Source organism: Rhincodon typus, chromosome 33 (genome assembly GCF_021869965.1).
Source record: "Rhincodon typus isolate 14 chromosome 33, sRhiTyp1.1, whole genome shotgun sequence".
Taxonomy (NCBI): Eukaryota; Metazoa; Chordata; class Chondrichthyes; order Orectolobiformes; family Rhincodontidae; genus Rhincodon; species Rhincodon typus.
In genome coordinates this window covers 27,190,601-27,208,620 of record NC_063364.1, presented here as the reverse complement: position 1 = coordinate 27,208,620, position 18,020 = coordinate 27,190,601, and the positions used below count along the sequence as shown (strand labels likewise).

Sequence of the window (18,020 nt, the reverse complement as noted above, 5' to 3'; positions counted from 1 at the left end):
TGTGTTCCCCCAGCTCCACACATCAGTCCATTAGCCATTCCAAGGTCATTGCAGTGTCGTGGCTAGCGAAGCTGCTGTGGGCGAGATGCCCCCCACAAAGAGACCTGATGAAGAAAACTAATCTAATAATAATTCATCTTGTGCTCCACCTCATAGAAAGATGCAAGGGCACATCGTAGAGGAAATTATATTCTCAAACTTGTGTGGATCTTGGCTGTTTCCTCGCGCCTCAAAATGTTGTGCAAGGTAATAGTTCTGAAAGGGTTAATATTAGAGACTGCATTCGGCTCCACTCAATCAAATGATGCCACAATAAAACAAAGAACTGTAAATGCTGAAGATCTGAAACAAAAGTAGAAATTTCTGGAGAAACTTAGTAGGTTTGGCAGCATCTGTGGAAAGAAAGGAGAGTTAATGTTTGGAGTACAATGACTGGACTCGAAATGTTAACTGATTTTTCTCCAAAGGTACTGTCAGGCCTATTAAGCATCTCCAGCAATTTGTTTTTGGTTTTATTTTATTTTGCTTATCCAATTGTCATGTGTATTTATTACACATACAGCAAAAAGTGTTGTTTAGTGTCGCCACCCTCCAGCACCATCTTCAAACACAGAATATAAATCCAGAAATCTAGGACTGTTAAGATGGACATCATTGCTTTTTCTCAGTAAAGGTAGGTGGCCTTTGGAACAGCTCATGCTTCTAGCCCAGCCATGGGCCCGGATCCAGGTTCCTCCACCCTGATGCTGCTAAACTGACAACACCACTGCAACCATGCTTCGCTTCGCTACACCGCCACCGCAGCTGGAACACAGTCACCACTCTCTGGCGCCATCACGCCATGAGGTCACATTGGGCTGATCTTGCCGATGCCGCTGCTGCAGAATCCCTCACTGGGACCAAACTCGCCGCCTCCACTGTCAGGAGCCCGGGCCTAGCCGCGGACCTGAAGCCTTGGCTCAGCCTGCGAGCCCAGACCAGGGAATTAAGCCTGGGACCTGCACCTCACTTGCTGGGAGACTTCAGGCTGGGGTGGGAGCCGAGTCCGCCTCGTCCTCGCGTTTCTGCCACTGCTGTTAGATGCCTTCGCCATCTTCATTTACTCGGCCTCGCTGCTCCCCAGGCTGGTACCGTCATGCCACACACAGCCTGCTCTCACCCATGCCACTACAACAGAGGCATAAAAGGTAAGACAAACGATTTTAAAGAGAAATGACAAAACAGCAAAAAGAGAAAAGGAAGAAGAAAAGCATATGGAAGTGTTGGACCCATTAGCGGCTCAGTCAGTCAGTATGAGGAATGAACGATTACAAGACACAGATGAACCTCTTAACAAGCATTCTCATAGTGACTATCATGTTTTTGTTTCAATGATGCCATAGACATTTTTCCTTGGGTGGTTAGAGTAAGCGTGCATGCGCGTGTGTGTGATCTTAATGAGGTAGATGTGTCAGTGTCTCTGGTATACCAGAGATTATAGCTAAAACTAACAAGCCAATTTAATGTAATATGTTAGATCTTGAAGACAAGTTACTGTATTCACCAGCAGTTCACCCTTTCCTATTTTTAAGCCAAAAAATGACCTTTATTTACTTTATAAAAGGACGAATTGATGGCTGCATTTTTACCTCAACCATTAACTGGTAATGGTTGGTTATGGAACATATACAACACAAAATACTTGATTTTTTTGAAACAAAAATTAAGATTCTGGTGGACATTTGTATTGAAACATATGTAGAAAAAAGCAGGACGGTCTTTAACAGCTGATTCTCTCACACACACACACACGGGTAAACTAAACTTTTGTAACTTGTTACCAATGGAGACAAAAATGTTGCTGTTAACCTTGTAAAAGAATATATTCTGATGCATAAACATTAACCCAAGGAGCACAAAGATTTTTGTTTTGATGTGCAGAGAACAAAAGCAGCACTATTGAAATCAAGTAACCGACCATTAATCTTAACTTCTTTGTAGCAAAATCAATTTTTCCTTATCAAAATCAAAATGAGTCACTTGAAAACTATTACTAAACAAATGTTGCTTATTCCAATACTCTCATGGCCAATCACCCACCTTCCATTGACTTGAATTCATCAAACTGCCTGTATCTCAATTTGTACCAAGTACCGATCAACTATAAGCCTTGTACTCATTGACCTATGCTGGCTCCCAGTCTGACAATGCCTCAATTTTAACAGAATCATTCAAGTTTTCAGATCCCTCCAGCACATCGCTCCTACCTACCTCCTGGAGACACCCACAAAATGTGAAGTCACAGACGTGGTTCTAGGATCAGGCACATCAGCCACACTAGGATCCACGGAATCCAGGATCAGTAACACGGAATTTTCTCGTTAGCGAGTGACTGCTTCTGACGCCATTCTACCTCCGTAACCTCGTCAGGCTGTACAAAGAGCTCTCTGTGCACCTCCAACTCTGGGCTCTCATACGTCTGATTTTAATTGTTTCACCACTGCTGGCTAAACCTTCAGTTGTTCTGGAAAATCTTCTCTAAACCTCTCCATCTTCTTTTTAAAATGCACTCTGAATAGGTTTTCAGTCTCCTGCCCCAGTACCTCCTTGCGGGGCTTAGTGTCAAACATTATTTGATAGCGCTCCTAGGCAGTATCCTGAAATGCAAATGGCTGTTATGTCTCGCTCAGTCGAGAGAGTGTTTTTCCCGTAGATAAACAAAGCAGTTTCAGCTCCATTCACATCTATGAACACATAATTCAGGTTGACACTCACATAAAATTCTAAGGCAAAGATGCTTTCAGAGAAGTAAGATATCAAACAGAGTCCCCATCACCCTGTTGAGGAGGAAATAAAGGACTGCAGTTGAAGGATAAGACGTTCTCCGAATTGTCTGATCAACAGTCTCGCACCTCAACCAGAATCAGCAAAGAGATGTTGGCAGTCATAGAGTCATACAACACGGAAACAGACCCTTCGGTCCAACCAGTCCACGCCGACCATAATCCCAAACTAAACCGGTCCCATCTGCCTATGCTTGGCCCAGATCCCTCCAAACATTTTTCATTCGTGTACTTATCTAATTGTCTTTTAAATGCTGTAACTGTACCAGCATCTACAGCTTCCTCCGGAAGTTCATTCTAATCACAAACCACTGTGTAAAAGAAAACTGCCCACCATGTCATTTTTAAATCTTTCTCCTCTCACCTTAAAAATATGCCCCTGGTCTTGAAATCTCCCACCCTAGGAAAAAGACACCTGCTGTTCACCTTATCTATACCCCTCATGACTTTATAAACCTCTATAACATCACCCTTCAAGCTCCTACAATCCAGTGAAAGAAATCCCAGCCTATCCAGCCTCTCCTTACAACTTAAACCCTCCATTACTGGCAACATCCTGGTAAATCTCTTCTGAATGCTCTCTGGTTTAGTAATATCCTTTAACAGATCATTCTAGAGACAAGAACTAAATACAGTACTCCAGAAGAGGCCTCACCAAAGTTCCATACAACCTGAATATAATGCCCCAACTCCTATACTCAAAAGGTCTGAGCAATGAAGGCAAGCATGCTACATGCCTTCTTAGCCACCTTATCTACACGTGATACAAACTTCAAAGAATTATGTACCTGAACCCCTAAGTCTCTAGGTTCTACAATACTACCCAAGGCCCTATTTTTAATTGTATAAGTCTTTCCTGTTTGTTTTACCAAAATGCAATACATTGCATTTATCCAAATTAAACTCCATCTGGCACTCCTCAGTCCATTGACACAAATGATCAAGATCGTTTTGTAACCTTAGATAATCTTCACTGTCTACTGTGGAACCATAAACTTGTTAACCGTGCTTTCTATATCCTCATCTAAATCATTTATACAAATGACAAACAAATGTAGACCCAGCACTGATCTCCATGGAACACTGTTGGTCCCAGGCCCCCAGTCCAAAAAACAACCCTCCACCATTGCTCTATCTCCTGCCATTGAGCCAATTTTGTATCCAATTGGCAAGCTCACCCTGAATCCCAAATGATCCCATAGCGTCATCAATCTCATTGATGTGTGATGTGATCTTACCTTGAAGCACACCACAGCAACTCTTACCGAGCCAGTCCTTTAATGCAGGCAGTGATTCCCCCATCAGACTTTCTTTACCAACCTTCTTAATCAGCTCACTCCAACATGCATGTCCCATTATTAGATAACTGGAGCTAGGCCATTTCATACTCAACTACATAACCTAAACTCAACACTTCACAACTGCGCACGAGATTTGTTTTTGATAAAAAATAGTCAGCCAGCTCACAAACATCAATGACCTGTGCCTACTACACTTGAAACTTACAATTCACAGTGCTGTCATTTTAATGGGAATTATTTTCAACAAAGAATCCTAGGCAACAAATTAAAAAACTGGTGAACAGAGAAACCTCTGAACAGAAAGCAATTCAATTTTATGATTTTATTTCTGTCTAATTAGTGACTTTAGTTGAAACTGCAAAGTATTATTGGAGGTTCTGCGATGTAGGAACAGGAGCCATTCACCAAGCTCCTCGGACCTGTTCTGTCATGCAGAAATTTTACTTTCTCTTTTATAATCCAGATGAAACCAATTTGGCAGATAGATTAAACAATCCTGAACATTCACAGAAACTTAAAACAAAAAATAAATCTAGGCAATCCTTGGTTTTTAAAACGTCAGACTCTCCAGGCAGCTGTACGGTGGGGAAACTGGTACCAGAGGTAAACACCAGTAAAGTGCAAGCCAACAATCCCATTAGCATGGTGACCTTTAATTCACCCGCCTGAAACTGCTCAAAAGATGAATAATCATTCAGAGAGAGAGAACTATTGTAGCTGGAAAATATTCAGAATTGAACAGTTATTCATCTCAAACACACACGGTCTGTTGACTCGCACATAAAATTCTCGCTTCAAAAGAACTGCAGTTTACACAGAGATTGAGACAGCCTGCTGGTGTCTATCTACAAGACCGTGACTGGCTGGAAACAAGGATTTTTTTGATTAAATGTGCCTAGAGTTAATAACTTCCTCGAACCTTCAGTAAGGGGTCACTTCACTCATGTCCCTCCAATTTCATTAAACACTGAGCAACCTTTCAGGAAAGCGCAACGGTGACAGGTTAAAAGAAAAATCACACACTGTGAAAAAGTGGTGAAGACAATAATCAAAAGCTGCTTCACACTGGATTAAGCATCCTGTTAAATGGTGCCACCCCACAATGAGTTGATGGGACCCCGAATGTAAAGGAACAGAGTCAAAGACCAGCAGAACCTCTCCCTGTAAAACTGTCTTCTTGGTAACTGACGTTAGTAGTTACACCAACTTTATTTTTTTGGTTGCCCCGAGACCTGTATCGTGAGAGTCCAGATGATCACAAGTCTCAAGCAACCTGAAAAAAAAAATCTACAACAGATTCACCTTGATGTTTTCCCAGGGTAGCAAAAAACAGATCTGCCAACACATTGAAAATCACATTCACAAATTAGTTAGTATTAGTGCAGAGGGATAGAGAGTCTTTGTCTTTTTGAACTTGGGTTTGGTGTCAAGAGAAGATTTTGTGCTGGGTCGCGCTGGGGTAGATTTATTATTGTTGTAAATGGCACAGGAACAATGAGTGGATGAATTAACAGCAATGAAACACACAAGCTTTTTCCAATACTCTACTGGCACCAATAAACATAAAGTCCTTCAAATGCAATCAAAATATAGATTTTGCTGAATTTAGAAACTTCAAAGACGATTGTAATTCAATCTTCATATTTATTTCCTGCTGTCTACATTATAAATCTCTTGATCCATCTGGGCACATGATAGGCTGTAGTACCAGATGTGGGAGACAAACCTTTCAATTGGATTACTTCACCCTCCTGTCTGGAACAGTAAAGCCACAAGGTTGCAGCAAACAGTAAGAGTCATCAGGAGTCTTCCCCCTAAACTGTTCGACAGTTACAAAGTTCTCTCGTGGCTCAACTACAAGTCGGTCCCTTTAAGTGACCATCCATGCATGGCTACACCAAATTTAAAGGGACCATGCATTTAAAATTAAAGTTCTGTGCACTCCAGAAAAGAAATTAGTTGGGATGCTAGTTGGGAGCCATTATAGCTAGACCATTCAAAAGAGACCATAGAATCATAGAATCAATCCCTACAGTGCGGAAAAAGGCCATTCGGCTCATCAAATCCACACTGACCCTCCAGAGAGCATCCCACTCAGACCCAGACCCAGCCTACCACCTGATCCCTATAACCCCACATTTCCCATGGCTGATCCACCTGGCCCGCACATCCCTGGACACATGAGGGCAATTTAGCATGGTCAATCTACCTAACCTGCACAACTTTGGGTTGTAGGAGGAAAACCATGCAGACACAGGGAGAACGTGCAAACTCCACACAGAGGGGCACCTAAGGCTGGAATTGAACCTGGGTTCCTGGTGCTATGAAGCAACATGTCTTCACACAAGTGACAAAAAGTGTAAGGATTTTTATCGCCGAAAGCAACAGATGTTGGGTCACTTCATTTTAAATTGAAGCTCTATAGATATTTGCTTTAATGAAATAAAGGGATATGAAATTAAGGCAGGTGGATGCAGGAAAGTTACAAAGAATCATCGAGTTTTCTGAACATTGAAACAGGGTAGAGGTGCTAAACAGTTTTTTACAAATGTCCCCATGTTGAGCTGATGGGACAATGAATCAGTTTATGAACAGCACGCAATCCCTACCTGGCAACGTGGGATCTGGACCCAGCACATTCCACGTGGCTGGTAGCAGCAGATGTTGCACCTCCAAAGTCAGATTTTTATCCAGTAATGCCACATTGTCGGAGGATTCGCGAAAGTTATCCATTATCCTAATAGCGTTGAGTGCTTCTTGAGATCCAGCACTGCTCACCAAGAACTGTGCCATGTCATACACAGTGTCCTGGACATATTGGAAATTCTCTTCTGCCAGCACAGAAATGGGAAATCCTTTCTTGGAGGCACACAGCACAACTTTCACCGTCTCACAGCAGTTGTGAGCTGCAAAGAGAAAAAAAAGCATACAGAATACAACTGGCGTGATTTTTAAAATAATGTTTCATTGCATTAATCAATGCTTGAGCTTTTCTAGTTTACTCCAGCTGGCTGAAAGACTGAGGGACCAAAATAGGGATGAAAAAAGAAAGAACTGCAGATGTTGGATATCTGAAACAAAAACATGAATAGTTGGAGAAACTCAAGTCTGGCAGCATCTGTAGACAGAGAAAACAGAGTCAAAGTTTCATGTCCAGTGGCCCTTCTTCAGATAATAGTCAATCCTGGAGGAGAGAAAATAGGACCAAATTTACAGAAAATAAGGCAAAGACAGGGCAGTAGGGATAAGATTAATTGTAGAAAACAAACACTGGGAACAGATCATTTGTGAAACTGCCATTCACGAATTAGCAGCAACTTAACAGGGCAGTAATTGTTCTGAGCCTATAACATGTTGGCATATCCAATTCTGATACTGGTTCTGATTCTCAACAAGCAACTGTTTGGTGTTTCTGTGCAATGATCTAGTCAAAGATGTGGCACTAAGTTTTTCTACTTTGCATTCATCTCACTTCGAAGAAAACCAGACAATATTGTTTCAGAGAAAAGCTACCTCAGTAGATGATGCTTTTCTGCTTAAATTACCACTTGTGTCCAAGCAGCAAACTGCATGCACTTCAGCTCCTTTGGCTGCTTTCGTAAAAACAAGATTCACAGATCATCTCATATTACAAGACAAGGCTTTCCACGGCACTTAAAAGTGACATCTCTTTGCATTTTTCCTTCCTCCTATAATGTACCAAAATTATAAAATCAAACACGTCATCCTTTAACCCATACCACATTAAATTTCTTGCTTTTACACGGTTTTCACCCTTTATGGTAGGCTTCTGAACAATTGACCTCAGCTAATACAAGCCCTTTGCAATTCTTCTGCGTGTGGTTAAATTCAGAGTGCGAGGCCTCTATATGGTTTGCACAGCCACACTGAAATGATACTTTAAAAGGAGTTGACTTGTGTCCAGCTTGTCATGAAGCTTCACATTGTTGCATGGCCACACAGCTTAGGGCAAACATTAGCCACAGCCCTCAACATAGATTTCAAACTAAAACAATGACTGATAAAAGAGATGTGGCCTAAAGTTAATATCTACATGTGTCTTTTTACATTCTGCAGATGCGTGTCAATTCAGTTTCAGGGTAGGCAGTGACATCGTGGCAATGTCACTGGACTGGGAACTCAGAGCCCCAGGGAAACATCCTGGGGCCAGGGGTTTGCATCTCTTCATGGTAGATGGTGAAGTTTGAATTCAACAAAAAAAATGCTAGTCTAATGGTTACCATATAACCACCACTAAACATCTGACCCACGCAAGACGTCGGACACACAAGGTTAACTGCCTTCTGAAATGGCTGAGGCAACCTATCGATTCTAGGGCAATTAGGGAAAGGCAATAAAGGTGGCACCCACATCACATACATGACTGAACTGAATTGAATTAGCTTTATTCTCACATGTACTCGAACGAGTACGGTGAAAAGTTTATAAGTTGCCACTTACAGTGCCTTCTTAGGTACAAAAAGATCCCGAGGTGCAACTTCTTCAGTTACAAGATCTTGGAAAATAGAGAAATAAAAATGTCCAGCATTGCAGACATAAAAATTCAGAACAGCGGTCTTCCAATCGAGACCATGCTGGTACCTAGCCGCCAGTCCGCACTGGGCCTTGGCTCCTGACTATGCCAGGCTTCACCTCGAGGGTCATGAGGTTGGGAGGTCGCTCTGGTATCGCCTCAAGACCAGGAGGCCATGTCAGGCCGAGAGACTGCCACACCATGCCAACTAAAAGAAACTCTAAGGCCAATATTTATTTCCTAACCCAAACTGATAGAAAGCGTTTTAAAAATCAAGCATGTTGACATGGGGCTGCAGTCTTGTACAGACCAGATCTGGTCAGCTTGGTAGATTTCCTTTTTTAAGGACATTTAATTGATTCACTAAATTTCAGAGAGCTTCATGATTACTTTTACTGATGCCGGAATGTTATAAAAAGAACTCAAAATCTCAAATTATTTTAGTGTGTTTTGAATTTGTGTGCATTAAACTACTAGTGCAGATGTCAACCCATTACAAACAGACCTGCACAATGTATGTTATTTGTCAAATTCAACAACTGTTGGATGCCCTATGGTCACAGTAGCAAAATTACGGTAGCTGGCCAGTTCAAGTGAAGAATGTTACAAAAAGGTCTGATTTCCACATCCAGATAACAGTGCTTGAACAGGAGATCGAGCTATCCCTGAATCTTAGTGCATCCTGGCACAGGCATGTGGAAACGTATTACACACCTCAGAATACATAACGAACATTTAAAAAGCTTTCCTCTAAATGTTGGTAACTGCGAATGATTTAATATAAAAAAAAATTCAGTGAAAGCGAAGGTCCGAGTTTGCAAGTTGTCAGAAATTCCTTTTGGTAAAAATGGTTCCCAAATTTTAGCCCTTCTATTCTTGATTAATTTTTCATCCAATGGATTTGAATTAATGATAGGACAATTTCCACATAAGAATCCAATATATTATCCACAGTGCCCAGTAACTTCCATACTCATCAGTTCTTGATCGGGTATAGGATGAGTAAGGAAATGTTGTAGTGCATTATAAAGTCGCTTACAACAAACATGCAATCCAAGTACATCAGATTGTCTGTCAGTTAAACAAGTGATGAACGCAAGTGACATACAAAACTGGAGAAATACCTGGAGGTGCAAGCTATTTTCCTGCACATCAGCAGCTTACCATACAAACTAGCACAAACCAGACTGGGGACACCTAGCAACAACACAGCATTTGATATGATTATACTCAATGTATTCAACACCCGTTACTGTACTAACAGAGTCCCACGACCAAAGATGAACTGGATTCAGCCACTCAGTACCACCACTCCCACAACCCGCCGCCCCCTTTAATATCTTGTTCTGGATGCAAAACGACACTAAAGCTGAAAGTGGACAAATGAGGTGTGGAACAAATGAGATATGGAAGTGTGTTGAGGTATGGAAGCTGTTTGCTCATGCATCTTCGCTATAAAGAAATCTTCTAACTGCATGATTGTTTTAATTTGTTTTCCTAATCTAAAGTAATCTAATTAATACACTGGAGCTTCCACAATGCTAATGGCATGGGTGCAGTCCTTTGTGGTAGCCTCAGCTCGTGTGGGAATTGAACCCATGCTGTTGGCATCAGTCTGCGCTGCAAACCAGTTGACCAGCCTGAGCTAGCCAACTCCTATAGTGGATGAGTACTGTGGTGCAGAACAGGGAAGACTGAAGAAGGGTCTAGACCAGAAATCAACAACAACTTCCTACAATTCTATCTGTTATTGAAGATAACATCAGTGGGTCTACCTTATCTAGACCAATTTGACAAAATTCTACAGACATGTGGAATTTGTGGTGAATACCATGCCCATGGAACTTGGGTTCGTTGTGCGCTGCATAGACTAGGTTCTAATAAGAGAAGATCTGAAATTTATCGTGAAGATAGAATTTGAAAGACTTTTGTGCCTCTGTGATCACTGATTCTCAAGGCCTGTCTTACTCCAGTCTACCATTTAATATGGAATTTATAGTTTAATTCCGAATTATGAGGCAAATTGTGGTCATGTTTACATCATGTTACAGTATAGAATAAGGAAGCATTTAGTGTTGGCTTTGTTGGCTCCTTTATAGGAGCAAAATCTGTTTAAAACAGCAGAATCTTGTGGCTTCATTAATTTATTCAATAACTGGGCTTTCTAATTACCTATATACTTTTTTGAAAAGAAGAACCAGTTCCTACTGAGGTTCTAACAGAAGAATCACATGAAGAACAGGGAGATTAATTGCTCTTCTAATGGTTCAATAGGTTTACTTCTGTACCAGCTGAAATTACCATGAAGGACTGTTTCCTTTTCAACCTCTCCTTTTGCCCAAGGCGTGGAGACCCTCAGATTAAACCAACAGCACCCATTACCCTCTAAATGGGATAGCAGCCCTACAGTCCGACAGGACTATGGCAACTTAGTAAGGTATTCATTGAATAAACCTTTGTCAGGCAGTTAAGGAAGTTCCCAAACAATCTGTGCTGAGTTAGTTAACTCCAACTACGAATAGGGCGGTATGGTGGCTCAGTGGTTGGCACAGCTGCCTCACAGCACCAGGGACCTGGGTTCGACTCCATCCTCAGGTGACTGTCTATACGGAGTTTGCACATTCTCCCCGTGTCTGTGTGGGTTTCCTCAGAGTGTTCCGGTTTCCTCCCACAGTCCAAAGATATGCAGGGTAGGTGGATTGGTCATGCTTAATTTGGTTAGGTGGGTTAGATATGGGAAAGGTAGGGGAATGGGTCTGGGTGGGATGTTCTTTGGAGTGGTGGTGTACACTTGTTGGGCCGAATGGCCTGTTTCCACACTGTAGGGATTCTATGAATGTGGAAGGAGTTGCTGCAAACAGCAACAGCTATCATAATTTACAAAAGGGAACAATAAGGTAGGGGTCCACCTGATTATCATTCAGTGATAAATGTACATGTGAACACAAGGTAAAACCAGGACAAGGGTGGCAATGATGCTCTATTCCTTCACCCATAGGCCAAAGTGTCTGTCCACACAGATTTCCACTTGACTGCTTGGGCTCTGTACAAAAGACGTGCAGTGGCAGACTCAAAGCATTTAGAAAGGATGCAACTTCATCAGGCAAGTGGAGTGAAATGTGGGAATGAGTTTTAAAAAAAAGCGAAATTTAAATCTTCAAAATACTGAAATGTCAGGCAATGCTCTAGTGAGCTTACTGCGCCATTCAACTGAATCCTAATCAGCGGGGAGTTGCTTTCCAACAGGGAGAGAACAGAGAAACACAAACAGGTCCTTCTGTGCAACAGTCAGTAGTGGAGGGTGGGGGGTGGTTTGTGCTATCAGCCAGCTTAGACAGCTAGGTACGCAAGTTACAGGCTCAGGTTTCAGCAATAAAATGATGCATGACGAACACGGCCTCTTAAGAAGGGAAAGGGAGGAGAGACTCAAAGACAGACAGAAAATAATAATATAAATTGTAATCCCTAAAACAAGGCTGCATTTTTCTCAAACGAAGGTCATTTATTAAAAAAAAGACATTAAGATAAAGAGGCATCAGAAATTTGCCTGAAACAAAACTCACATTAACCACAGCATAATTATGTACACTGGCAACTGTACAACTGGTTTATTTTTGTTTTACAAATGGTCTTTGAAATGGACACCATTATAATGCACATTAATCACTGCACTGGACTGCCCCTGAGCCACAAATCTATTTCGCGCTAGAAAACTGAAATTAGAATTTGAGTTATAGAGTTACACTTGAGTCGAGAGACAATTTAGCAGTTCCTTGAGATGAATCAGTTGTGAAGAGGCCAGAAATTGCAGTTGTTGAGGGGACTCAGGTTGGTAAAATAGCGACTGATCTGCGAACGAAGACATCGCAACACCAAGCTCTATCACCTGAACTGAATTGCATTTATATAGCAACCTTCACAATCTCACGATGTCTCAAAGCATAGTGTTACAGGGTTGTACAGCATGGAACCAGACCCTTCAGTCTAACTCATCCAAGCCGACCAGGTATCTTAAATTAATCTAGTTCAATTTGCTGGCATTTGGCCCATAACCCTCTGAGCCTTTTCTACTCATGTACCCATCCTGATGCCTTTTAAATGTTGCAATTGTACCAGCCTTCACCACCTCCTCTGGCAGCTCATTCCATACACCACCTGACAACCAATTAAAAACACGTGAAGCACTGTTACCAAGCAACATACAAAGTGTGACAGCCAACTTGCGTGCAGCAAGTTCCCCCAAGCTGCATTGTGCTATCATCAGATGATGCATTTAATCATGATACTGCCCTCTATCTTAAAAGATTTTCTTTGCCCTTTTTGGTCTAATAATGCCATTTCTGTCACTATGATCTACAAATTCCCTCATAAAGATAGCATGCTCTTCCTTTGAAGTGGTCTGGAAGTTAAAATGGGGAGTGAGTGGGCAGTACGCTACAAAGTAAAGGCTGAAAACTGGAGTTAAATCAAATGGCCACAGTTGGCAAAAATTTTGGTGTTGACCTTGTGCACTTGGCTAGCAACAGGTACATTCATTCACATTATGATAACACATGCTGCTTTAAAAAAAAGCACCTATCCCTTGAAAACAAAGTCATTCACTGTGTAAAGTCTTGGATACTTGCTATCACATTCAACAGATTAAACTAACCATGGGTCAATTTTAACCTATTCCATACGGCAGAAAATGGGTGGGTTTGGGTCTTATGCCAATTTTATGTCCCACCTGTTTTTAGTTTCTATTATAAATCTTAGAATGATCACAGCACAGAAGGCCACTCAGCCCTGCGTGGCCATACCAGCTCTCTGCAGCAACTGCTCCTATAATCCCACTTTCCTAATAGCCCTGTAAATCTTTTCACTTCCAGTGCTTACAATTAAGAAAGACTTTCTTATTTTAACTCCTTTTGGAAACCAAGAGTGAATCTGCTTCCACCACACACTCGGAGTGCATTCAAAATCCTACACACATTGCGTCAAAAAAGATTTTCCTCATGTCACCTTTAGCTCTTTTGACAAACACATTAAATTGGTGTCCTTGGGTTGCTAACCCTTCAAACAACAGGAATAGTTTCTCTCCATCTATTTTGTCTAGAATTTTGTCTCCCTCCTCAGAGTGTACCACGGCCGGGCAGGGACCTTTTGACCTTTGAGCCAGGGAGACAGCCCACCATCCTGTGGTCACGTCTGCGATTGCAGAAACAGCTGTCTGTCCCTTTAAATACTGAATCTCCCTCATCACCATTAACCTTAACTCAGAGCAAAACCAAATAGTACAGGTAGCTCTGCTATAACGTGTGTTTTGTTAACGCGAATTGGCTGTAACACGATTGATGAATAGAGGACGCTGTTTGGATAACATGAACTTTCTGCTGTAGAGGTACAGCGATTTTCTATAACAATTTCCCTATAACGCGATTTATGGCGATTTTCTATAGCGCGAGGGCACGCAAGAATGCAACTATCGTGTTATAGGAGAACTACCTGTATGTACAATGAGCAGCTGCCAAACCCACCCATTTCCCATTGTACATGCGAGGATATATTTAAACCATCCCCCCATCTGCAATCATTATGCTTTGAACTTAGAAGTCAGAGCAAAGTCAGAGGAATGACTCCAATTACAAAACGTCAATAGTACAACAATCCTCATGTACCTACACCACGCGTATGCTGACACAGTTCATACAATATAACTTAGTAATAGCAGCACTCAACTAAAATTTAGAAAAATGGTATAAGCTAGCTCCAGGTGGTGGTGCCTAAATCACATCGAATCACAAAGCCTACAGCACAGAAGGGGGTGCTTTCTTATCATCCCACTTGAGGCATTTCTCAATCTAGAAAGTATCGACTCGAATCCCATTTCCTGGTCTCCCGGTTATTTCCTTCACATTAACCAGTTCCCTTTTAAATGATGCAACATTCTCTGCCTCAGAAACCACTCAACGCAAAACATTCTGTAATCTACTTACGCTCTTGCAAAAACTTCACTTGCAATCTTCCCTTTAGGGATAAGGATTACTGATCTGTCATGTTCTGCATTATTTTAGTTGCAATTAGGCTGCAGTGCACCTTGATTCAGAAGAAACAGGAACTGAAAGATTTCCTAACACAGGGCAAAACTGCTCCATTGTGTCACATGCATTGACACAGGTGCTATACAAATGCAAACATTCGAACCCTCACGATCACTACTTTTAGCTAAACTGTGATTAAAGTTATAAACACTCGATTCAGTTACAAATAGTGAAGAAATCAAATCTTCTGGTTTGGTTCTTACAAGTTACAAGAGAATCACAGAATCCCTACAGTGTGGGAGCAGGCCACTCGGCCCATCAAATCCATGCCAACTCTCCAAAGAGCATTCCATTACCCCACCCCTGTAACTCTGCATTTCCCACTGCTAATCCACCTAACCTGCACATCTTTGGTCTGTGAGATGAAACTGGAGCACCCGGAGGAAACCCATGCAGACACAGGGAGAATGTTCAAGCTCCACACAGGGTGGAATCGAACCTAGGTCCCTGGCACTGTGAGGCAGCAGTGCTAACCAATGAGCCACCGGGCCGCCTCAAAAGCCTTGATTTAAATCTGTTAGAAAAAAAAGATTGCTAGCAAAAATTACCAATAAATTTTGCACGATTTCTGCTTCTGAAATCAATTAGGCAGCAAACTCAAAATCTTCAAAGTATCTTCATTTCACTTTTGTCAGAGAAGGCCTTGAATGCTTCTCTCTCCTTGACTGTCAAACCAAGATCAAGGCTACTGCAGTATCTGATGAGCAGCTACTGATGGTATGAAGCAAGAGCTGTTGCAACAGGTTTCTCAGACGGGAGGAAGGCACATTAGTCACACCCTCCCCCAACACACTTGTCCCACATTAAAAGAGAGAGAAATTCCACCTACTATTCTGTCGTGATTTTCTGTTGAACATCATTTTTATTTTTGTTCAGGCTACTGACTTTGCTCATTTCATATTCCACACAGGCTGAAGCTTGTTTTATCTTGTACAGTTATCTGCTTTACTTTTTTTACTCTGACTTAGTTCTCTGGCTTTAAGAATATAAACTTCTTTCAGCAATCTACCAAGATTTTTCATGGATTTGGTCTTCCATCTTCAGTGACCTCAGTGTCAAGCAGCAAAACGTGCTCAATTCAGTCTTTGCTTATGGATGTTAAATTACAGGATAGCTCAAGCATGGGAGATGCATATTATCAGCAGCACTGGAACAAAAGTAGGCCATTCAGCCCATCAAGCAATGCTTCGATACTTTTTAGCCACCCCATCCCCATAACTATGCAAGCCACTGGGAATCAGAAATGTATTGATCTCTACATTAAGCATCCTCAAAGACTGAGCTTCACAGCCTTCTGACGTAGAGTTCCACAGGTTCACAACATATTTATTAAAAAAACAGTTTCTCCTTATCTCATACCCCAAGTGGCATTCCCTTCATTTTTAAATTTTGCCCCCTCACCACTGATTTCTGATCTCCCCAAATGGGGAAACGCATTTACCCTTAAGTATTTTGCAAGTATTTGCATGTTCTGTTCCAAGCTAAGAACCATCTTGACTTAGACCTATACCACTGTTCCTTCACTGTCAGTCAATGTCCTGGAATTCCCTCCCAAATAGCATTGAGGAAGTATCTACATCACATGGCCTGCTGTGGTTGAATAAGGCAACTTACCAGTACCTTCTCAAGGGCAAATCGGTGATCAATAAATGCTGGTCCAGCCAGCAATGCCCACATCCAATGAACAAATAAGTGATTCGCCTCAGCTACTATTTGTGAGCTCATACTTCCAATTTCTTTAAAGAATTTTCTATACATCCTTGCCTCCTGCTTTCCTCCAAGACCATCACTGATGCTCCATTTGATAAATAGATGGCTATCTTGGCTGAGTATCAGGCTTTCATTTGCCAAATCAACCTCTAGGTTAAAATAAGAAAAAGGCGAATATAAATGCACAACTTTCTTCCAAAAGACTTTGAATCTTTCAGCATTGAATCTCCTACACTAATTAATGCAGCTCCTGTTTATTATGCCCACATAAGCCAGATGCTGTGCAAGGAAACCTATTAATTTCTAAATTTCCAAAAATTGCAAATACAATCTGACTGCTCTTTCACACTGTTCTTAATAAAAGGACAGATGCTCAGTTGGAAGCTGCATTCATACTACTGAGTGCAATTAGATAAATGAATTGCAACCAAATGAGGTGGTAAGGCTCATGTCATCATACATCAAAAATAATGTTAAATAGTGCACCAGAAAATTAACTTTATGTTCGACCATGCTGCAAACACATCTGAAAACACAGCATGGGATCTGTGTACTTGTGACAGATAGAATCTCAACACAAACCAACACACCAACACCGCCCCCCCACCCCACTCCCACAACAATCCTCTTGGCCATTCCTTTCCACAGTAGCTGAATATGCAGCACATGGACAGCTAGTGTGCCCACTGTGCTTATGATAGAGATTTCCAAATTGTCCCTCTTTCTCATGGCCCTATGATTCCCTTTTTCTGAGTTACTGCTCAATCTGATTCCACCAGCCAGTGTGTTCCAAACCATAACTAATAATTTAAAATAATTTCTTCACACACCTCCTGCACTGCTTTGGTCATTCATCTTCAGTTTTTGTCTCCTCTGATAGCACTTTTCAAACAGACTACCTCCAACAATAGAAGGTCGAGTGCAACAGATGGATGGAAAAACCACTACATGCACGCTCCATGCCAAGCCACAAGACATCTTAAGTTGGAACTATATCACCGATTCTTCCCCTACAAGCCACACTATATTGCTGGTTCTTCACTGTGGCTGGGTCAAAATCCTGGAACTCTTTTACTAACAGCGCTGTGTGTCTGCACACTGCACAGACTGCTACAGTGTAAGACAACTGTCCATCACCACCTTCTCAATGGCAATTAGGGATGGGCAACAAACACTGACCTTACTAGTGATGCCCACATCCCGTGAATGATTTTAAAAAAAAGTCTGATTGCTAGTGAAACAACTTCTACTTATTTACTCAAGCACTCTCATAATTCTGAGCACCTGTAGTAAATCTGCCCTTAATCTCCACTGCATTGAGAAAAGTCCTAGTTTCTTCAGACTTTCCATTCAACAACAGTCCTTCACCTCTGGTGTCTATCAGCGGAATCTTTCCTGCATTCTCTCTAAGGGCTTGCCAAACTGCAAGTGCTTTATCATGAATTGGGCACAATACTCCAGCTGAGACTTCACTAATGATTTATAAAAGGGTTAATGCCACTTCTTTGCTTTTGTACTCCAGCTATCAATCAATAAAGGCAATGCTTTATTTAACAAATTGATTAACTTGCCC

The 18,020-nt window shown here is 41.6% G+C and overlaps 1 protein-coding gene across 1 annotated transcript in view; it reads right to left on the bottom strand.

Moving 5' to 3' along the window:
- LOC109910398 (A-kinase anchor protein 13-like) overlaps positions 1–18,020 on the bottom strand; it is a 90,273-nt gene that overhangs the window by 52,243 nt on the left and 20,010 nt on the right. The window contains exon 3 of the mRNA XM_048615749.1: positions 6,733–7,029. Coding sequence (XP_048471706.1) covers positions 6,733–7,029 — 297 coding nt within the window. The remainder of the gene's footprint in view (positions 1–6,732; positions 7,030–18,020) is intronic.